A 24,299-nucleotide genomic window follows, 5' to 3' on the forward strand; every position below is an offset into this window, starting at 1 on the left:
GAAAACAAAAGCAGCAGAGAAAAGAGAAAACAGAAGGAGACTGTAGGTAAAACACCAATTACTGCAATTTGGCACATTGCTCAAAAATAAAATTTGGTTTACAACAAATGTGTAAAGTATAAAGAAGTAAAACCAATTTGTTATTAAAACCTAGGAGGGTTATTCAGACAAAGATCAAGCCTACTCTTGGGATAAACTGTATAGTTAATAGAATTAAAAATCATTTCAGTAAACAACTAGGCTCTGTCCAGGGAACCCAGCCAAAAATTTTTATTGAAAAGAACCAATAACTCTGCTTCTCTGAGACAAGGTTGGGTCCTTATAAATAAAGCAATTTTATAATAAATTATTAGTATAACTTATTATGTATTTCATCTATAGAACTGGATAAATTTGTCTCTCTTATGAAGAATTACTCAACGTTTAGAGTATTTGAGGCAATTTCAACTATATTTCACAGCTTTCTTTATGGCGGTGATTTTCCATTTCAAATAGAACTAAATATTTGATATACCAATTACCAATACCAGTCATACTTAATTGCGGCCAGATATTAAGAACGTCACATGAAGTTGCTTACAAGAACAGAGGCAACATAAATATGAATCAACGAACATGAACTCATTTAATTAAAAAAGGAATCCACGAATATGCTCAAGTCATTAGTGTGACTGCTGTATTGGCAATGACTGTGAACAAGAGGAATCACCCATTCCTGATTATGTGCCTCCAGTTGCCTGCAGTTGTGTGGAGAGAGCAAGTGGGGCCCATCTCTTTATAGCAGAGGGACTGCTACAGCAAGATGAAACTTTGCCTTTGGGAAGCCTTGCCTTGTCTGTTGTGCCTCTCCAGACCATCTGTAGGGTTGTCACAGTACTTACAAAGATGTGGGTGCTGTATATGAAATGCTCTGCCCTCTTCTTGGCAATGAGTAGCATTTTGTCGAAAAGAAACAATGCCCTCTCCTTCTTGACCCGCTGGACTCGAAAGGAGCCTTCAAGGACAAGCTCCCCAAAACCACTGAGGTCCGGTCCTTCCCAGTTCAGAAGCAAGCTCTCAATTTCCTGTCGAGTACATTAAATATTCTGTCAAACCAGTGCTCTGTTTTAATAATGAAGAAAAAAATATAAAAACAAACACTATTAATAATCTGTCATGTTTTTATCCTAACTTTCATACATATGTAAAAAACAACTTAAAAGATAACTGATAACTGTGGGGCTTGTGTTCTTCATAATATGAGGCCACGACTTGAGATCAGCAAATCAAACTTAAATTTAGCCGTGAAGTAATGCTATGTGACACAGTATGCAGAGCATATTTTATGTAGCATTTTCACAAGCACTGATGGGTGTGTACCTGCAGCCTGACAGCATGTTCCTGTTTCCTCTTCATGTCATTGATGTACCAGGCTACTGCAGTCATGGTGACGATGGCGTCCTCCACCACCTCGTACCCAGGGTCACTCTTATCAAAGTGCTTAGACAATTCCTGCCATAAGGTGTAGACATTGAGATCCCATCCCAGAGCTCACACTGCAGTCAAACATAATTATGCAGTTTAACTATGCATAATAAAATTTCTAACTATCTAGTGCAATTCATTTGGATAACAGAATAAATTACAGATATCTACATGAGGTATACACTGAAACTGTGAATAGATTTCCAGAATGGTAAACTCCCAATTATCAGTGAAGCTATTTTTAACACCCATACTGGAGTGGATGCATAATGTGCACAAGTGTGAAATAATTGAGTCCATTGTCACAATTTATGAACTACATTACACTTTCTGATACTTCCTCTCTAAAGCAGCTTACAATGTTAAACTACCCACAACTATTTTACCCATTTATATAGCTGGGTAATTTTACAGGAGTTATTTAAGGTCAGAACCTTGACCAAGGGTACTACATGAGATAAAAGTTGACCTAGCAACCTGTGGATCCAAAAGCAACAGCTCTAACCACCATGCTACCAACTGCCTCCAAGCACAGTCTATCAAATAATCCATGACACTGAGTCCACAGAAAAATAAAAAGGCCTTTAGGGTGTCTATGCACATCTTCATAATATCTGTCTACAGTATAGAGTAAACAACACTGCTGCTCTACACATTTTTCATTTTTCATATTTACAGTTTAGAGAATATGTACGAGCCCACTAAGAATAGGGAATTTTCTTCAGACTCTTAGTGCAACATCCAAACACATCTTTGGTGCTTGCTATATCAAATGAATTTTGCTATAACTGGACATTTATCTAATCTATGTGGACTGACCTGCAATAGAAGGTGGTACTTGAGGATCCTCTGCACTGGCTTAAGAAGGTAGGTTTCCAGAGGTAGAGAGTGGCAGAGGGTAGCCTGTCGCTCTTGGAAGAAGCGCACCAGGCTTTCATTCTTCATGCAGTCTCGCAGAACAGCCACTGAACTGAGAAGGGATATTGTGCGGATGTGAATGTGAGTGTATGTGAAGGTAGAGCACATGCACACAGGAAGAGAAAAAAACAATTCATTGTTCATTGTACACAGCTGCAGTTACTCTAACCATAAAGCTTAATGTATCTGTATTATTCTTACAGTCTGCTTCAAATTCTCTGCAGAACAATAATATTTACATCACAAAATATCTCCAGGGGACTGTTTGTGCTGACAGTCTCTGTATTTAAATTACTTAAGTATAGCAGTGGCCCTTCAGCCAAAATATGAATTACAGAGCAGGCACCTGTGGTGGATCCTATTAAATGATTTGTGTATTAACATTCAACACATGTTAGCATACCTACTCGGTTCTCCCATACAAATATGTAGACAGGGGAAATCATTTGCACTCTGTTGTAATTTCATTGACCAGAATATAATTTGACTATCAATTATCAGCAAATAGAAACTATATACATAGACCTTAGAATATAGTTTATTGTATTATTTTTGCAATCTATCAGTAAGTACAATGAGGTACACTATTATTGACTTACTTTGGATAGTTCATACAGTAGACAGTATAAATATCGAAGGCTTCACTCTGCACAGAAGAAGGAAGCAGAAAGAGATGGAATTAGCAGAGTGCAAAGAAGTTTACAGACAAATACCACAGTCTCCTTCTCACACTTCAGTGAAAACATTCATTGGAAGTTGCTTTGGAAAAAAGTGCTAAATAAATAAATGTAAAGATGAACTCAGACTCTAGACAAATCTAAGAATTATTACAGTAGTGACTTTATTAGACGTATTGTGCATTTCCACCCAATTTTCTCATTTTCTTTAACGGTAACCCATTCACAGTGAATGGACAGATACAACTAAGAGGGTAGTGAGGACCCTGCAATCTGTAGCTTCTTTACACATTCATTTGAAAAGGTAGCAGAGGACAGGTGTACATCACAGTGCAATTATTCTGCACTGGATGCTAAAAGGATCTGGGTCAGTAGTCTTACTTACTCAAGAGGCACAAAGGTGTCTTTGTTCACAATCACGCTAATAGAATTGCCACCATTATGCCATTACTTGAACATCTGTGCCAGGATCAAGTATGCAAACTAACTTTGCAAGACATGTCAAATGCAAAATTATGTGGCAGAGAAACACTTCACATTATACTCATTGTGCAAACCATTTCCACCGCTGACATTTAAAGGGCATTGAGCATAACTGGGGCTACCATGCTCATGCCCATGCTCTCAACTCACCCTCTCAACAAAGCACTCCGCAATGGCTGCTGCATGGGAGCTGCGCTCCAGGTCTTCCAACAGCTCGCTGTGGAAATAGGAAAGGGTTAGAATATAAATAATGCGGGTTCCTCCAAGAAGCTAGATCTTATGTGTTGGTCACTATGTTAGGTTGACCCAAGGCACCAGTGAAATGGATCAGGTTGCTAAACACTTGAGTAAGGTCCTTTCAAAACAAAATATAGCATTATGCTGACAGAGTCATGGGACATGAAATTATCCAAAACCTTGGAAGGTCACAGTAAGAAAATGGTCTTCAACTCTCAAGTGTCTTCTGCTTTTAGAAGAAAATTCTTGGTCGCTATGGTCTGTAGAATGCTAGGTTTTCATACATGGCAAATGAGTATGTCTTTTCTTAACATAACAAAATCACCTTAATTTTACAGTTGTAAGGAGAAGGCAGAAACATTTTATCATTTGAAGAATAAAAGAGACTCATCCCTGCTTAGACCATACAATTATTGACACACAGCGTGACACAAATGCTATACTTTTGAACCTTAAGCTTAACTTTATTTTGACCATCTCAGAGCTTAATCTAAGAATATGTTTTTTATAAACATATTTCATTTGGCATACAATGTTTTGAATAGGAAAAAGCTGATTTATCTCTAAGAATTTCACATGTTAAAATTAAAAATACATTTCTATTAGATTTTAAATTGCATCTCCAGCCTGGCTGTTTGGCTCTTGCATGAACTGGATTGTTTATTTTAATGCACAGAACTGCTCTAGGAGATCTGTCTGCAACAGTCCCACTAGGAGCTGGTACAGTGAAAGAAACAGGTTTGGTAAGTCCCAGATTCACTTCCACAAAGACCCTGTTTGTTCCTCTTTCTCCATTTGAAGCCAACAATTCCTTAAACGAATACAGATGGGATTCATCTAACACTGGCTCCATATCAAACTTCCCTCCAAACCCCAACAGCTGACCCACTCCTATTTCACTGGTGCAACCAGGCAACAGAAAAATGAGTTTTGATATAACCTTCAGTAGGTTTTAACATATCCTGAATATACTACCCAACCAACATCAACAACCACTTGTCCTAAGCAGGGTTGCAGTGTGCCAGAGCCTATCCCGCAAACACAAGGTGCAAGGCTGAAGGAAGAGGGCAAACACTCTGGATGGGACACCAGTCCATTGCAGGGCTCCCCAAGCAGGGCTCAAACTCCCGATGTGCCACACAGCGGGCACCAGCCAAACCCACTGCACCACCACACCCCCTCCCAAAGCTACTTAATATCGAAATCTTACTCTGTTTCAGTATAAAACATACAATGTTGTGCCCAACATTTACAGGCAATAACATTAACAGGGCAAAAATGAAGGAAGACAAAAGGGCAGACAGATACTCCTGGTCTGCAAATAATAAGAAAATTCATTCTTAATGAAAAGAAACATTGATATTACCAGAAGCATTGTAATCAGTAAATAAAATGTACTGCTTATTTGTATTATTTTCCTGCAGGAATAGTTAGCTAGGTATCCTCCAGTGATTTGTCTGAGATGAAGTTTGATTTCGATGTTCTCAAGATTTGGCAAACTGCATGGCAGATCGACTTTTCCTAGCCTCAACCCATTTAACAGGGTACTCCCACTTAACCAGCTCATCTTCAGGGCTCCACTCATTCGCAAAGGAAAATAGTGAAACACATTGTAAACATTGTTGATTCACTTTCATGTGGTAAAGGTAGAGGCTGCGAGAATAACCATAGTACTATGTATGATGTATTCTATGGTGTATCTATGGTGTATGGTGTATTCCTCAGTGTCAGGCAATATATCAGTATTATTTCTCAAAGAGTGGAGACTGAAAAAAAATCATAAAGGCTTGACACATGTAAACCACCCCCCCTATCCCCAGTGGCCCGTGTACATTGTGTTCATTCATTTATTGATTAGAAATTGAAAAACAAAATGTGAATTACGATGGCTCTTTCGTTTTTTTGTTTTAAAAATGAAAAACAAATTATGAATTAACTATGTGTAAAAACCATTTTTTGCTCAAAATGTAAAATATTTCAAATATGCCTCATTTATAGTTTCTTGCCGTCGTATTTTTTGACTTTGAGTTATTTCGTTTTGTGGTATTCTTGAACAACACGCATGTAAACTAACTGAAACCACGCACAATCCATCAGTGGCTTCATTGAACATGCTAGCTTCGCTCCAAGTTATTCATAATATGGATCACTACGTGCTTTTCAAAAGCAGCAAGAGAGTGACAGTAAAGAAGGATGACATATCCACTGAGGAAATCAGCAGGATTTTTTCAGGTGCGACTTCTTAAGAATCTTATTACTAATTAAGCACAGGTGTTAAAAGCGCCGTGAAGTTCTAGGTTCTAGTTCTAGCTAGGTTGTTATATTGGAAATATTGTGCACTTTAGGACATTCATCATAGTTGGTATTGTGAGATTTTGATTTCTACACTTTGTACGATTAAACAAAAAGAGGAAATTTATTAACAAATCCTTTTCTTTTTGTGTGTGTGCTCAGAAACAAAAAAGCCATTTTTCTAATTTTTCTGCTTTCAATATTAAATCAAAAAATGAATGACGCAACGTACACGGACCGGTACACAGACCATAAACAGCATGCTTGAACCACTTCACAATCTATAGACAGCTTTATCATATGACAGTGAAAGTAACAGTTTGAACATGTGTAATGTTTTACTGTTTTTTAAATTTAATGTTATACTGCTACACCTAATAGGCATATGAATGGAGAGAAGTACAACTTTAAATGTAGTTTAACTTTAGCTCACTTATCAGATGGCAAATAACTGAAGTACAATGTTAAAAAAATCTAAGAGAAAACACAGACTGTACCTAGTTCATTGTACTGTCTTCTCCTGCCATTAGCTATGATTTTTTTTATTTACCTGGATATGGTATTAGAATAAAATCAGTTCCTTGTTCAAGCTAAAATCAGTTTTATCTTTAAAATTTGAACGTAAGTGGAAAAGAAGCGCTTATGTTATTGCACTTCCCTTACATGAGTCCCCTTCCTATAGAACCCAAATTCTGAAACTAACATTTTTTGGCCTGATACTTATCACACAATGAAGTGTTCTCCATCTGTTCTCCGCACATCCTCCTTGCCCCTCTCGCTCTCTCTACCACCAAGGTATACTGTATGAAAATGTAAAATCTGTATCTCAGCTAGAACCCAAGAACCATTTCATTAACTGGGGAAGCTCAGTGTTGAAGGAGCGGCAGATATCATGCCATAAAGTGACTGCATGCAATTTACAATCCACTGCTGGTCTATTATGAGACACTTCCAGAAGGCCGTCTGCTATGGACGTTTCATCTGCCCATTTTTGCTGGCTGCTGAAATAAACAATTGAAGACTTAAAATGGACCGAGTGTGAATGAGCTTCTGCATGAGGCCGCACTTCTTCCCACATGCTGACACTGCACTGAAAATGCAGCGGTCCATGGATCTCTCGATAACCAGTCTAAGAAGACACACACACATTGACTGAAACCACCTGTCTCAAGTGGGGTTGCAGGAAACTGGAGCCTAACTTGGCAACACAGGGTGTAAGGCTGGAGGGGGAGAGGACACACCCAGGATGGGATGCCAGTCCATCACAAGGCACCCCAAGTGGGACTTGAACCCCAGACCCACCATAGAGCAGGCACGGGCCAAACCTACTGCTTTCAAATGACCTGGTCATTTTGATCTGTATGTCAAATAATGCTAAACCACACATGCAACCCACCTGGCTTATGTGGGCACAAATCCAAAAGAAACATTTAATATCAGATTTTCATAATATATTCTGTATTGCTTTTGTATTTCTGTGACATACATTTGTTTTAACAAATAGGTAAGATGAGACAGTTATTGCTGAACATCAGAAACTATGTGAAGAAGCTACTGTTAACAATGGGATACATACAATTTATTCTGAAATCAAATGAAACAACTTAAACATTCCATGGACAAAAAACATTTTCAGAACTTAACTGCTGTAACCGTGAAGTGTCAGACAGATCTGAGAGTAGCCAGACCACTCACCATGGTGTTATCCCTATGTTTATCCTTCTGTGTTACTAGAGACCTCTAAGATGAATCCCCGAGTGGGGCAGCACAGCTCTGTCCCAGAGAGCCAAACTCCTGTCAGCCTGTGTGTTTAAACTACTGTATGCAACCACTCTCTGGACTCCAGTGAAGGGATCCGCCTGTGCAAACAGGGCAGTCAAAAGGCCGACTTGCCATGCTCAGCAAAGCCAGTGGGTACTCCGTCGTGTTATAAAAGAAGTCCGTGAAAGAGGAACGCCAGACAGGAATTCCACACGGTCATTAAAAACAGACGAGGAATGGCGGTCAGAAGGTGTTATTGTCCGAACGGACAGTATTTAAAGTTCACGACTCGGCGTAGCAATACACCAAAGCACGTTGCGGATGGTTGACGAATCATCCAGTGTACACAGCTGGCTGGAACCTGTATTCAAACACAGGCTCCTTGCAAAAAGTCAGGCATATCTGAAATAGTTTTTGTTCCACACATCACTACCAGCTGGCATACAGTTCACACAATGACCAGTCCTGGATGTCTTCTGAATTTTAAAGGAATGTTGAGCCTCAGTGAATAATATTTAAAAAAATGAATTCTTCAATACATAAGCATGTCACACAAGACTACTATGATCCCACCAGTTCTGTGGTGAAGAAGGACAACGTTCGCAGCTCTGGTAATCCTGGATCCTGGACGAACAGCTGTCGGGACAGAGGGCCACTGCCAGCAAGCAGAGGTTCTTTCAATGTAGCTCTCTCTCCTGACCACCCCTTCTCACTTTCATAATGAGAGCATTACTCACAGTGGAAGCAAGAGACTGCCTCATGTCTTGGCAGTGACCAAAAGCAAATGAGATCCGCATGTTGCCAGGAGAGGTGGCCGGTGCCAAAAAAGTAGACATAACAATACCGGTGTGAATAGAAGGGCCACATTCCACAGTTGTGACGGGACATTTTTTTAAAGATATTCTTTCATAAAGAAAATTAGGTCAACTTTTTCTGCATAAATTACAAGTCTGATAACAACGGTTTAAGTGAAGACCACAGAATTAACTTTCTGGACTCTATATCCTCAAGGACTAGCAGCAAACCATTCACTTACACCTCAGACTTTTTGTTAAAAACACTGATTAAATTTAAAGCTGGAAAAACATCTGCCTTGTGGGGAAAATGCCTTAGCTGTGCCATTATCTGTCACTTTATTTCATAACATGCAGAATTTCCCATGGGAACAGTTGTGCAGAGCCACATTAGAAGTCTGCAACACAGTATTTAACACTATGTTTTGGGGGAGGGAGACAAGGCAAACAAAAAAGCTTATAAAAGAACTGGCTTTGCAGCAGAGAAAGGTGAAGCAAAAAGGAGACTTTGCTTGGGCTATTACACAGCTGTTCCGGTGGGCAATACAGACAGACAAAAACCAGAGTCAGAGACTCTTCAGACACTGACTCACTTCAGTAGAATCACAAGTAACTGATCTTTGAAGACATTCAGAGCCTTAGATTTACATTTGCCAACCAAGAAACCAAGACACAGCTGGATGAACAAGCTATAAATCAACAGCTAATTGAAAGGAACCTTATGGACCATGTAGAAATGTGAGGATTTAGACTCAAGGCATATGAAGTCGTAATAGAATGAACAGTTGGTATGTTCGCTGGCAAATGTCAGAGGCCTCCATTTAATGCAGCAAATGTGTTTTTTACAGTCTAGCTGTATTTAGAACTGGTCCAGTAACAGTATCTGTAAAGTTAAATAAAGGTATGGCATAAGGCAAGAATTATTCCATTGACAGTATAGGTCTATTGATGGTTTGATTATTGTGTCTCTCTGTCTCAAGCATATATAATTGACACAACCGCCACCCAGGCTGCGGTCTGTAAACACGTTGTTCAGTTCACTGTGGTCGAGCTTGAGAGAAAGAAGCCTCAGAGAGTATAAATGACCTTGACTGCCAGAGCAAAACAGTGGCTTGGACCCTGGACCCTGTGTGGTTTGGGGATCAAAAGCCTGGAGTAGGTCATTAACAAAAGGCCCTTCAACTGAAGCTGTTATGTAAGGAATCAGCTACAGTAACAGGTTTTAAAAGTAATTTTAAAATGAATATAGCACTAAATCATGAAGGAACATTTTACAGTTTCTTTGTCCTACAGTAAAATTATGGGGTAAATAAGTAATACTAGTGTTATGTTTCTGACAGAACATTTTTATCTCAGTAAAAGTTCTAAATATGTCTCACAAAGTCTGCATTTTTGAAAAGCAGAGACAGAGTTCCATACATATATTATGAAATAACTAACTGATTAGTTGTGTGGTGTCTGGCTTGATCATGCAATAATTCTTTGCAGGATGGCATCATAGTCTAATAATGTTGGATAATCCTGAAGGGTGTAAAATTGGGTAGGGTTAGCTCTCTACCTGTTAAATTCATAGATGTCCTCAATGTTGCAGAAGAGCAAGCTGACTTCTTCTGGCTTAAGTGGTAGGTCCCCAAAGTCAATGATACAGCCCAGATAGTCCTGGCAGAAGACAGAGAAAAGGTTATGGATGTCAGAATCACTATACTACACACTCTAGTATTTCTGGCAGTGCTCTTTACATCTAAACTTCGAGGTTTCAGCATTATAGAATTTTTTGAGGTGCATCTCCTACCAAATAACTTCCCAGTTCACAGCATGTTAATATCTGCCACACTGTTCATATTTAATTAGCAAGAAAGCATGATCTTTACTTCAAATTATTATCTAAACATCCTGACCAAGTAAATAAATTGAAAAGAAAAGGCAAGCAATTAATACAACAATAAAGTCCTGACTGCTGTTATATTTGTGCCTTCTTTTCATCCTGACCTGGGAAAGAGAGTCATGAGTCACTCCCACGAGAAAGCTGATACCCATCGAGTTTCCTGCTTCACACAGCCTTTGAGAGCAATCTAGCCTGGATACAATCCCCTAAAAAAGTGTAAGGCTTCAATTTGGTTACAGAAAATCGTGGGTCAAATGTGTGCGTGCTTTTATGAAAGCTCAGCACTACCTGTCAATAGCCATTTCTAGAGATAAAAATAAATAATCAGTTTTACTCAGTCTATATTATTAATGACATAGTGATATTATGTGAAGTGTGTTTAGAAAAAATAAGTATGTACTTAAAATGTTACAAGCTTTTGGATTTGTGGAGGCAAAGTTGTTTTTATTTTTCAAATTCTCCTGAATCTTGGTTAGGCTTGAAATGTTTAACAACTGCAAAACTATGATGGAGAGTAGGGTGGAGGTTGGAGCTGCTGCACTGGACTCAAAGGAGACAGGTTTAAATCCATGATCCTGCTGTAGTACCCTTGAGAAAGGTATTTGCCATGAATTTGCCTTTTAAAAATTACCAAGCTGTAAGAGTGTGCACAACATTTCATGTAGCAGCTTACACTGCTGCAACCCTGTACAATTTTCTTTGCGATGAATAAAGTATTTTCTATTCAATTAACATTATAATTGTCACGCCCTCTATGGCGGCGCAACAGGGAACACCTGCCACGACTCGTTAAACACATATAAGAAGGGAATGCGAAACAGCATGGTGCGGAACCTTGTTCAGCCTTATTGATCACTCGCACTCCTCGTTCCTCATCTCCTACTCACTGGTTTGCCTGATCACTCGCCTGTTTCTTGGATTACGGTTCTTGGATTTGCCCCTTTGGATTCTGTTTGCATATCGGTGACCCTTTGCCTGTTTTTTTTTTTGACAATGTCTACCGAACCGCCCCGTGACCAAGCTTCCTGTGCGCCGCACTTGGGTCCGACGCAACCGCGCCAGGGGAACATCATGACAATAATTAGCTTTGAAAAAAAGTGTCAACTACATTAACAAACGATGAATTAAGATCATCAATATCAAAATGTAAACATGCATGAAATAAATTAGTTTGCGATATCCTATGTATGTGTCAGGCTTCAAGAAAATATCTTTCAGCACAAATATGTGTACACATGGCATCATCCCCAACTGCTACTGTAAGTGGAGTTTTACTGGCTCTCGTCAGGTAGAAAATGACCAGGTTGTTTGAGCCGAGCACTTGAGGCTTCTTCAACCCTCATAAAAGTTTAAATACTTCCTAAATAGGTCTTATCAGAAGCATTTAAGCCTCATTACCTTTAATTGGTTGCCTTTTCAAGCATATAAGTGGCTCATCAGATAAAACTTTCAGGAGGAGATGACAAGATTCTTGCAACAGAACTGACATGCAGAGGAACAACAGAGCATTGCAGTCAGTGGACACGGATAGCAGAAAAGTGGGTTCCACTGGGAACCGGGCTTGTCTGCTGCAGTCCAATAAAAGACATCCAGTAAAAACAAACTGGCTGAAAACCCAAGCTGAACCCCCTTAAAAATAGACAAACAAACAAAGAATGCACAGAAGCCCGAGTAGAGCCAAGGGGAGCAATACCACAGCATCACTACAGCCCTGGAGGGCACATTCCAAGGGCAGAGCATGTTCAACCAGAGCTCCAAGCAGACCTACACATAGCAGAAAAACCCCAGGAGTTGATAAAATCATCACTTTTAAAGGCAAGAAATACAGTCATGGCAAGTGTTATCTTAAATATGTACAATCAGGAATTGGCTGGAAGAGTTCCCTTAAGAAGCCTTTGAGTTTCTGATCCCTCTGAAATTAACAGGACTGACCAAAGACAGGGCAATACTGACAGGCCACCAGTACTGTGGCACTCTTACGTAGATATTAAGGCCAGCAGGCACGTTGCATGCCAAACACTGATATTAAGGCATTGCCTGTGTTAGAAGACAGTGACAGAGAGGAAGTTGTGCTGTAAATGGATGGTAATGATGTGTCTGCCTATTATGAAAGTCTGATAGCGACAACTACTGCTTAAGGCGCTGAGCAGCATTTTAGGAAAGGGGAAGATGCCGAAAAAGAAAATGAATTTTTAATACAGGTACAGAAAATTAGTTTACCTTGGAGGATGTGTCTGTCTGTCACATTGCTGGGTGTTAATGAGTGTTTTGTAGTTCTGCCTAGGAAGAATCTGTTTTCACACACTTAGGTGTCAAGCATTAGGTATCCAACTGCCCGTCAGCATGTCAATATTTGGGTAATTAAAGAAAAATAAATAAAGGTGCTCAGAAGGTCAAAAGGAAATGCTCCTATATCCTATATCAATAGTGCATTTATTCATTCTGCCAGGTAAACTTTTTAGGATGTTGCAGCTTACAATGTATACATACACACAAACACACTTAAAATTATTGGCTGTAATAGTTAGCTGACATGTATTTTTCATTTTTTATCCTGATACCTGTGTGCCTACAGTACTTATCTTGCTTACTTAATAACTGATTTCAGTACAACGTTATTTGGAGATTGATGGTCAAAGTGATGAAAGTTTTCAGAGGTACCATAATATTGTAACATGCCAGTCTAAGAAAACGCAGTTAGACCACTTTGGGCCATAGTCCATATTCCAAACAAATGAATTTTATTTTTAAAATACACATACACAGGTTTCATCACTGCATGTTAACTCTGCCCACTCTTCCATTCACCTTCTTACTCACAAGAGTTCGCACTACTGCCCAAAAGTCCAGAACATAGATGTTACTAAGTCCATAACCCTACACAGTATCAAACAGAGTATATGCTGGATCTCAACAATGTTCTCTCCCCATCATTGATGCTGAACCATCAGTACATACATGACTGCTCGATTTCCAATGCAGATCTTTGTCCTTCAAAAAACTGTATACCATCTGAAAAATGTCCTCATTGGTAGCCTTCCCTGTGAGCTTCTTGCAAAATAAAATATGCTCATTTATGTCATTTATGTGTTCTTCGTAAAGCACAAAGGCAATCCGCTCTGCCACCTTGCTAATATCTGTACACTCATACCGTGGTTGGGAATCACTGCTCTAGAAAACAGAAGGGCCTTATAATGTTAAACCCAGTGGAAGAGAATATCAAAAACTGGGACAAAAAACTAACAGAAAATAAAAACTATAAACAGGACATGAGAGAACAGCTCCTTTGAAAACTGAGTCTGAAAGTTGAAAAAAAGGTAATTTATTTCTTTAGCTTAAAGAACAGTACCAAGAAACACTTTTGAGAAATTTAGTTATTTGCAGTTTTTTTGTTTTCCTTTCCACTGTTGCCATGTGGCTAATGCTATTGTTATTTATGTATTATAACTGTAATTTTGGATAATTCTCAGCATCTTGGTTAGCACTCTAATTTTGTTCAGCACTCTGTGTCACTTCTGTGAGCAGAGCTCGCTAAGAAAATCAATTGCATTGAAATATTTAACCCATTGTTATTGGTGTCCGAAACATACGTGCTTCCGAACACCAACTGGTATAACTCGGGGACAGATTTAACAGCAGATAAAAGGAAAGAAAGGAGTAATTATGAAAAAGGAAAGGCGGTAAACAATGACGAAGAAAGCAAAAAAGGCACCGCATTGGGTTTTGTTTGACAGGAGGTCGAACTCTGAAAGTAGGTCAGAGCCTCAAGGAAAGAAACTTGTCTTCTTCCAGCATGGTTTCCTCCCATAGTTATCCCCCAACTGCCCCCAGTGTAAGGGCCTCTCCATCCCCTCCCTCTGCTTGCTCCCCGGAGTTTTCAGAAAAGGGGTTATGGCCAAAAAATCCCCCCCCCTCCCCCCCAGTTTCCTGTCCTAGTTGGCTGAGACACAAAATAGGGGAAAAAGGGGCTTCGCTCTCATTTTCTTGCCCGTCCAAAACCTTTACCCCACCCCCATATACACATGGCTGTCATGGTTGTTTCCTATTAACAGCGGCTTTGACATCATCCCTCACTGGGCTCTCAATCAAAACCAGACTTGCGAAACTGATATGTTAGACTCTGTCTAATTGGTGCCCAGCCAGAGAGACATTGTATGTAGTTTAGAGAAGCATTATGTTCCTCCATTGTACCACACCAACTTTCAAAAGAAGCTAACATTCAGGAAGACACATGACAAACAGAATTGTTGTCCACACCTCTTGTTCATCCTTCTCTCCCAAAGCTGCGAGTTACATTTTATTTTTCTCCAGTCTCCGGTTACCAATGACTCGTGTCTCTTATTTGTATCGCTATCTCTTCAAAGCTTTGCGGACTGATCTCCTTAAACCTGTAACATGGATTGTATTTATGCCTATTTGTACCTTCTTGCAGCTACTTATGTGACGTATACTAGTTCATATGGTGGAATGTGACAAACCGACTGTACTCTTGAATCACGTCTGCATCCAAAGCTCTCCTTCTGTTGATGTAATGCACTTTTTTGTATTTTTTCCTCTGTGATGTATGTCGCTTTGGAGAAAAGCATCTGCTAAATGAATACACGTCAATGTAAGTGAATTTTAAAGTTCCTAAAAACCATGTACCTTCCAAACTGCACCGTACACAACAGGAATGGCTGCAGCTGAGCTCTCACATGGACGGAGATAAGTAAAGCTGTCAACCTGTCTTCTCTGCAAGCTCCCCTGAGATCAGAGTTCCCTGTGTCTCCAAAACATTTGCTCACTCTGCTCTGGCATGCAACTCCGTCACTGGATCTTGCACTACATCTGTGTTATTGTACATTATATCAGCCTCGTTTTATGAAGATTTTCATGACAGGTAATAACTTCTAAAACATCACAGCTGGCATAAAATCATTACCTTTTACTTGGGATTACCAGAGCAGAATTTTTTTTTTTTTTTTTTTATCTTTATATATCTCTGTATCTTTCATTTCCATAAAAGGACATAAACTTTGCCCACCAATTTTCTGGAGTAATGTAGTGTATTAACACTTATGCACCAAGACACTAGACACGCCACTCCTCCAACACAGCTAATCTGTATCACAGCAAAGACTATACTGGTATTCTCAGAACTCTGCTCATTTCAAGGAGGACTAAACATCCTTTTCAACTGACTAGCAAACTTACTTATGCTTTCATCTATGAATTCCACATCACCCTCCTTATACCCCAGTGGCTGACAAATTAAAAAAAATGTTAAGAGAAATCAAATTCAATGCAACTGAACATAGAGAAAATAATGTTTAATTTTTCATTAATTGAAGACAGGAGGGTGGCTTACCTCTACAATGCTCTTGAGGTCCCGCACATAAGCTTGTTCTGTCTCAACTATCTCCAGCATCACCCTCTCCAGATGGGAGAGCTTGGGGGCAGGTGAGGAGAGGATGCTGCCCCCGGCTGCACGGCCACGCTCCTCTAACAGCTGGGAGAAGGGCGTGAGGTCAAGGCTGATGTCAGAGCCATCACGCAAAGGCTGTGAGTAGGCTGGCACAGCTCCGTAGGGCAGAGAACACGATGATGAGGACTGGCCATCTTGCAGGGAGGCAGAGGAGGCAGAAGAGCTCAGGCTGGCTGCCCGATCACTATCAGAGCACACGGTGTTCACAGAGGTGCAGCTCCCGCGGGATGCCCGCTCTGTGGAGGCCATCCTGCCCACAATGCTGCTCAGGGAGGACACAGAAGAGGGGCGCTGGGCACCTGGGACAGAGGGAGTTGCCAACAAGGAAGGCTTTTATTCAGCACAACTTTGACATTAGTTAAATTGTTTCTTAATTCGCTGTAATTACTTCTTAAATTCTGAAGAACTGAAATGCTTTTTTTAGCTGATACAGTGAAAAAATCTACACACGTAAAAGAGTTAGAAGGAAAATGTATCAGATGTAAATCAAAAAGCTCATTACACATCGTTTATTTGTGAGACGGGCAACTCTTCATTAGAACGAAGCCTCAGTGTTCACATTTGCCTGTGCCTCTCATCTCGCCGAAACTGTTTGTGCAAGCAGAGGTGCACATTTCTGAGATGCTAAATGCATTTTTGATACAGGAAGTTTGCAGAGCCACAAAGGTGTACATTAGTGAAATGTGTTACCTAGTTTGCCAGAAAAAAAATAAGGTTACACAACAGTCTGGCTTTCACACCTTGTTCCACATTTACATAAAACTGTATCATAAAATACAAGAAAGAACACAAACAGAACCTCTTTCTTCAGTTCAGATACGTATTATGCCATGCCTAAACAGTTATCAAGATTAAAAAAAAAACGTATGCTTTGCTTTTGCATAACAGTCTACGGAAAACTCACTCTTTCACTTTCTTTCAAAAAAGGCAGAACACATTGAACAACAAATTCTACAGCAGCAACAAGCCTTTGGCAATCTCCATTTACCTGCAAGGCCTACCATTAAATGGAAAAAAAACTCTTCAGAGCACAACAGAAGTTCTACAAACACATAAATTTTTCAAACAGCAGAAAGATATCTCAGCTGGAAAATAACATATATTTAGAAAATATCTTTCCACACATTCGTTTCCACATCAGTAGGTATTGTTTTATGGGCTAAGGCAGAAACGGGGTGCTACAGGAATGGGGTGTACAATGAGTTCTGACAGAGTAATGTGTAGCCCTAGGAGACCTACAAATACCTCCACCACTTCCTGTGAAAACCAGTGGTGTAGAACAATCTTAGCCAACTGTTCTGTGCCCTGCTCACTTGCTCACAACAACAAAACCCATATTTAGTCATGATTTCTTCCACTGCGGCTCAAACGAGAGCCCTCTCCTTCAACCTGACATCAACCAAGAATCAAGTGTTTTGCTCCATATCACCATAATCCACCCATTTGTGCTCAGCAGGACTTTTCCACTGCACTTTAAAGAATATGCTCATCCCTCGTTTTGACAGTAACATGTTTCAAAGATACATTTAGTTTGGCAAACCAATTTCCAGCACTAACATCATCACAGAAACAGAAAGTACTTACTTTTCTATGTGCTTTCTGTTTATGTCAGAGTTAAAAATACAACAAAAACCTAAAATGCAGAAAACACCTACGATGCAGAAGAATGCTGTACTTAAGCAGCGCTTAATTGTGGAGTACAATTGTTTGCATGGCTCTAGAGTTTGCATCGTTACCGATTAAGATACCGGATGCAGACAAACAGCTTGAAATTGTGTTCATCATACATACGAAAATTCATCTCAAATGTCACTTGCCATAAGGTGTCCGGCTGCATATCTGCAAGCGTAATAAGTGTATCTATTTACATCCTATTGGAATTAGCAGATATTTCTTATGTTCAAGAATTGTGCACGCATTTGAGGGTACTGAAGTAATGAGAATTTCACGGCTTAAAATGTTGTCTAGACATTACGCCAATCTGCATGTGCACTCCTCTCTGTCTTCGTGCTCAGTTTCCTTCTAACAAAGTCACTTACCTTTAACACTGCAGATCAGCCTTCCATAGGACCTCCAGAGCCCATTAGATCAGCCCTCTTTACACCAGGAACCAAGAAAAGCCACCATGTCCCATCAGTAAACTAAAACTAAAAATTGTGCTGCTGTGGTTCAGCTAGGCTCCCAAGAGAGCTGCTCTCACACACCGCTGGGCTTCAAGTGCTGCACAGGAGCCAGCGGTATCCCCACTCTGCCAAACACAACCACGCTCACAGCCCTGAAAATAAATTACCATCGATTACTTTTTTCCAATACCGTTTCCCACCCTGGAGACCCCGCTTGGCTCAAGTGGAGCACGCTGTCCCCTCAGTGGTCCCAAAGCCTCTGCGTGAGTCCAACTCATCTTAACAAAAAAAAAAAAAAAAAAAAAAAGTCAACTCTGCCAAAACGTGCGTGACAAATCAGACCAAAAAGACTGAATGAGAAAGAGCGAGAGAGCATACGAGAGCACCTTGCACAAGTGTTTGTTCAAGCTACCATTTCCTGCTTTGATTCACTTCGCTGCACAAGCTCACTTCTCTAACGAAACAGTGGCCATGATAGTCTGAAGCTCTCTGAAACTGACAAGTTACAGCAACCATTCTGCAATAACCAAAAGGAAAAACTATAGCCTTGAAATATGACTCTTTGGGACCAAACCAGCTTCTACTTTTCTGACACGTTTTAAAGTATTTTCACACTTGTTTATTTTTAAATATAGCAATGTTTTCTGGCTGGCAAATCCTGATGAGGTATCAGTTTGAGGCAGCCGTTGGCAAGTAAGCCTAGTTTCAGTAGCATGGAAACCTTGTATTTCAACAGTACTGCGCTCTGCAGCTGACAACCAGAAGGATGTGGTTAAGAACTGAACGAAGGTGACTGGACAGCAGCACGCATAAGCCAACTCAAAGATATCGCAAACAGTCTTAGGTTTTTAGGAGACCAGAAGCTGACTTCCAAATATAAAATCATAATTGTAACATAATTTTTTCAGGTTGTACGTCTCACTTTGTTGTCATCTGGGAATATTGCTACAGAGATTAAAGAGAAAACCTGGCTTGCAGTTTGACATAAAACATCTGAATATTTTTAAGCTGTGACATTATCCATATTGACAGTGTCACTTCAAAACAAATTTTCACAGAAGAATATGTTGGGGGACACAGCGGCGCAGCAGGTTTGGCCGGGTCCTGCTCTCCGGCGGGTCTGGGGTTCGAGTCCCGCTTGGGGTGCCTTGCGACGGACTGGCGTCCCGTCCTGGGTGTATCCCCTCCAGCTTTGTGCCCTGTGTTGCTGGGTTAGGCTCCAGCTCGCTGTGACCCCGCTTGGGATGAGCGGCTTCAGACTGTGTGTGTGTGAGAATTACGCTACAAAAATAAGTTTAACAAACTTCTGGTAATTACTCATATTCATGTGAAAATCAGCCAATGATTATGAACAGGCAAAACTGGTCCAAAAAATCTGAATCTGTTACTAATTTTGTTTCTCCTGAAGGTGACATTCAGGTGTATTCCATGTAAGGCATTAAAGGCCAGAAAATCGGCAATTTACAATTCTCCTGCTCGACCACCCAACACGTCAAATCTCAAACTCAGATGCTCACAGCAATTCACTAGAGATAAGTCTTATCTTTCCTTCCATTTCCCTATTTACAAAATAACCACAACTGAATAGCTAACACACCAAAACTGGAATTGTCCTCCATTTCCACAACACTTCAGTTTTCTTTTGAAAATGTAAGCAATCATTCTTTGTCAAAGAAGAAACGCATTACTAAAAATAGGCAGCCATTCGTCATTCAGTTTCCCCTCTGACAATTGTAATTGTTGTCATTTTTTGTGACAGTGACAGCCTTATCTTTGGAGAACATATGTTGTGACGTTGCAAGACAATATATTAGTTATTTTATTTTTTAGCAATGAAACTTGGCTCAAGACCCAATCTTCCCTTTCATCTGAAATTTAAGGCAATGGTGACTTACATTTTGAGATGGTTGTAATTTGATGTTTTAACTACAGTCTTTCTGGCGTTACACTGTTCATGAAGTCAAAAATTAAAAAAAACTATGCAGTGATTTTGTTCATATATGCACTATGTAAGAGGTATTTTGGTGAAGAAACTGAACATGCACTTTCAGGTGCAAGTCCTAGAGGGGGCCCATCCACTTTCATAGAGATATTCATATTTGGTTGACACCAGTATTTAAACATAACTATGAAGGATGTAAGTTAAGATGGTTCTTCTCTATAAAGTCATAAAGTGTCTGCTGTCATATGACTACAAAATGAAAGGGTATTGAGCCCTTGACCTCTGACCTTGGGTTCTGGGTTTTCTCTGGTTGCCACAGCTCGCCCCCTCAGGCATGGTGCGTTGTTGTCACTGGAAGCAAAAACCTGCAAAGAATGAGCATTTGTGAGTGGCATTAGCTCTAGGCTGCTAGATGCTCACAACTGGGCGAGCTGCTGTGTTCTCAAAAGTCAGGCAGGGATACCAACTTTAAACATTTAATTCAATTAAAGATATTGTGCATTAAACGTAGATTTTATATATTGACAATTTAGCAGTGATTATAGCTATATATTTTAATAAAAAATATTTCAATTATTTTATCTGTTTCAATACTTATGGGCAGCAAGTAGTGCAGTGTTAGTGTTGCTGTCTGCGGATGTGGAGGCTGCAAGTTCAAATCCCACTTTCTACTGTACTATCCCTGAGCAAGGTACCCACCCTGAACTGCTCCAGTAAAAATTGCCTAGCTCTATAAATGGGTAAGTCACTGTAGCTTAACACTGTAAGTTGCTTTGAAGAAAAGCATCAGATAAATGTAAATGTTTATCTTATATTGCAGGCTTGTAACTAAAAGTTGTCTCATAAAGACAAAAATCAAAACTGAGAAACAATTCATGTCTGCTGTTCAGGTATAACATGTCATTTACTGCCTTGGCACATCAGGCTAGATGCTTGTGAGTCAAATACATTCATTTGAGATATAAATCATTTTTGATTTGAATTGTCATAAATCAATCATTAATTTAACAATGAAGTTTCCAAAGAAAATGAACTATTAAATTACCAATTACTCCATTTGACAAGGTACAGATTATAAATAAGTTTTTGTTCTGTGTTGAAAAAACCTTTCCACCTGGTTTATGTCAGTATTTTATAGTACATTTAGCTGAAATAAAATTGTTTGCTGACAGTATTTGTACAAACACACTGGTGTTAGTCATATTTAACACAAAGCTAATTATTTAATTGAAATGCTTTTTAATAACTCAGTTAAGTAGTTTGTTCAAATTTCTAATAAATGGAGTAACCATATTCTAGTTCAGATGCTAGAGACAGTAAAAAACTATACTGCGGTATTTAATGTTTTAATCAAATAAGTATCCTATGAATGCTTAACTTTATTTTTGCCAGCAGGATTCATGTAAAGACTGGTTTAAGGGCAGAAATTCATTGCCTGCTGTCTTCAGTTGTAAGAGAAACAGCAAACTTCAGCCTCTATTCAAGAGCACTCAAGCCTGGTTTATTGGTGCTGTTATCCCATCCATTCATTTCAATGAAAGAGGAAAGCAGAAAGCCATAAAATCCCTGTGCCAAAAAATTTAAGCTGAAAATCCAGAGATGCCAAATGAAGGAGTAGGGTACAGCCAAGTATAAATCCTTCTTGCTGTAGAAGAATAGAAAACAAAACACAAGAAATGCTTGGCTGGACGGCAAAGAATGCACTTTTCTCCTGGACCACCATGTGTTCTGAAAGTGTCCCATCTCTTCAGGGTTAGGTTTGGGGAAATCATTAAACATGATATTCCATGTAACAATCCTGGACTCATTCATTTAGAGTTCAACTTAGTTTGGGTTCAATAATCACTGGGTGCTCTGAAGTACCGTACAAGACACTACACCCACTGATTATTGAACCCAAACTGTCTTTTCTGTTATTTAATTAAAACACATTTTATACTTTCATTTGTTGTACCAACTGTGGGGCCAAACCACAAGACAGAGTAGCCTACAATACGAAGTATTCAGCTTGTAAGCACACACTGTAACGCTGTTAATTTTAGTCTGAAATGAGTGATGAAATGAATAGATTCATTGACCTAAGGGATGTGGGATCGCATCTGACAGGGAAGGGAAAGCACACTCAGTGACATAATAACAGGTGGCATTTGCAATTTTCTGGGCTGAATAAGACAGTTCAGTGATGTCATTTCAGAGAGCTTACTGACACATTACTACAAAGACATGAGCTGCAAATGAGTTATTTGTGCCTTAGTTTCTATTCCTGTTATCCTGCCCGAAAATTAACCTAGGAGCAAAGACAGTGAAATTTTTCTGCCTGTTAACCATAGTCATGAAATGTTTCCACAGAACAACTGTAGTTCTAAAGGGACTCTGTCCATTTTTCATATTTCGGTTTTAAGTGTTTAAGTCTTCAATAATCTTCAGTAATGATCCTTTCAAATAACATCTCACAATAGAAAATGAAGATGGTTCTGGATCAGATCCCAGCTGTGTCCTCAAAAAGATTTGAAACCCATTCTGAGGCTATGTTTCTAGTTTTCTCTAATTAAAAAACCTCTTTTCCTGTTATTCAGCTCTGAAGATTTCAGAACCCAGACCTCCAGTCCAACCTCATGTTCCATCTCTTGGCTCAAGACCTGTAAAATCTGAAAAATCCCACAAATGGGGTTGTGGTGAGAATGGCTGAACTTTCCCCTCCTCCAAAAAGTTGGGTTATGGATTTTAACAATAGTAGAGAGTGGGTGTATTAGTATCAATTTTGTAGATGAGTGCTTAGCAAAATCTGGGGCTAAAGTAAGGGCAATACTACTCCTTATACATGCTCTCTAAATAAACTATTTAATAGAGATATACCTACACTATCTGAGAAGAAACTTGTCTGAAGCAATTTCTTGCCACTCTTTCATTTCATTCCATGACAGTCTTTGTGATAATGCCAGGTACCCCCTGGAGACTGTTAAAGAAAGTCCCAGTGACTAACACAGGCTACAGGGGCATTCCTTCAGGCAACACACGACCACATCTGGAGTACTTCACTGTACAGCTGTTGGATAGGATGTCTGTGCATGTGATGGCTTCTGGAAGCATGTGCAACTGAATTTCTGTTTGCACCCATACTTCTCATAGTATGATTGCTTTCCTCGGGACATTAAGTGAAAAACTAAAAAGAAATGTAATTTATGGTTTTCTGGATGCAAATGGACTAGAAAGAAAAGTGCTGTACCTTCAATTACAATTCTAAGCATTTAGCATAGCTCATAAGTGAGAACAATGGAAGGAACTTGTGTATGCTATGCCTCAGCCAATTCCACGATAAGAGGAAGAAGAAAAAGAAGAAAATAGTGTGGGGATGTAGACATTGCACAACAACAACATAGTTCTTCAACTATCTATCCAGCACAATGGCTCAAACAGAAAGGTGACCACTGGCTGCATTTCATGTGACCTTCAGGCTTCCTCCAGGCCACACATCAGCAAGACTTTCACCCCTATTCCTCTGCATTATGACAGATGACAAAGCCAGTTCTCGACATGTGGAGCAGCTAGAGAAGGTGAAAATAATGAAAATGCAATGACCCACTGAACACATCAAACTGAAGGCTCATAACTAAGGGCCAGGTAATATGAAAACCAGCCTAGCAGACAAGGCTCCTTTCACCACATGGCTTCTGTAAAATTTATTTTGAACAAACATTTTGGATAATTCCACATTTTGTGACAAGCGATATAATTTTTCATTAAAGATATGTGAAAACACAGAAGGGTTGCTGGTGACAGGAAATCGACCTTGAATCACAAGGTACTGGTGAACAAAACAAAAGCACAATTAACTCCCAAAAGCACTTCAAAAATAGCTATGAAGGTCCTACACATCAAAAATCCCAGAATGGCATCTCAGAGCAAGCAGAACAGGATGAATCTATTAAAAACAAGTTAGCCATTTTGTTTCATGTGAAGGTTTAACTTTCTTGGGAATTTTCCTTTGTCTCTCTATGTGACTAATTATAGATCTAGAGTTGACACAGAACTTCGAGTGATTAAAAACATTTCCCTCTGTATATCGTACACAAGTAAGGCTGCAGCACAACACTAAAGGACTTAAGTAGATGGGACTGTTAGCATTACAAAGGGTAAAGTGTGCTTTTTTGCTAGAGTTTATTCTAAATGTGGAAGAAGGGTACGGACCAGGCATCATGGATTAAGGTGTTCATGAAATAAAGACCAGCAGTGTTTCAGGAGACAATAAGGGTGGACAA

General features: G+C 39.6%; 1 protein-coding gene across 2 annotated transcripts in view; it reads right to left on the reverse strand.

Annotated features, from left to right (window-relative positions):
• Window positions 1–24,299, reverse strand: part of plekhg2 (pleckstrin homology domain containing, family G (with RhoGef domain) member 2) — a 41,916-nt gene that overhangs the window by 13,642 nt on the left and 3,975 nt on the right. The window contains exons 2-9 of one of the 2 annotated variants that reach the window (XM_018742906.2): window positions 20,328–20,405; window positions 15,859–16,274; window positions 10,185–10,285; window positions 3,693–3,759; window positions 2,982–3,028; window positions 2,284–2,434; window positions 1,360–1,491; window positions 882–1,064 (exon numbers count right to left, since the gene is read on the reverse strand). In XM_018742906.2, coding sequence (XP_018598422.2) covers window positions 882–1,064; window positions 1,360–1,491; window positions 2,284–2,434; window positions 2,982–3,028; window positions 3,693–3,759; window positions 10,185–10,285; window positions 15,859–16,274; window positions 20,328–20,376 — 1,146 coding nt within the window. In that variant the 5' untranslated portion in view covers window positions 20,377–20,405. Of the gene's footprint in view, window positions 1–881; window positions 1,065–1,359; window positions 1,492–2,283; window positions 2,435–2,981; window positions 3,029–3,692; window positions 3,760–10,184; window positions 10,286–15,858; window positions 16,275–18,014; window positions 18,509–20,327; window positions 20,406–24,299 lie in introns of those variants that run through there. The other variant, XM_018742907.2, reaches the window with a different exon arrangement.

Source organism: Scleropages formosus, chromosome 10 (assembly GCF_900964775.1).
Source record: "Scleropages formosus chromosome 10, fSclFor1.1, whole genome shotgun sequence".
NCBI classification, from domain to species: domain Eukaryota; kingdom Metazoa; phylum Chordata; class Actinopteri; order Osteoglossiformes; family Osteoglossidae; genus Scleropages; species Scleropages formosus.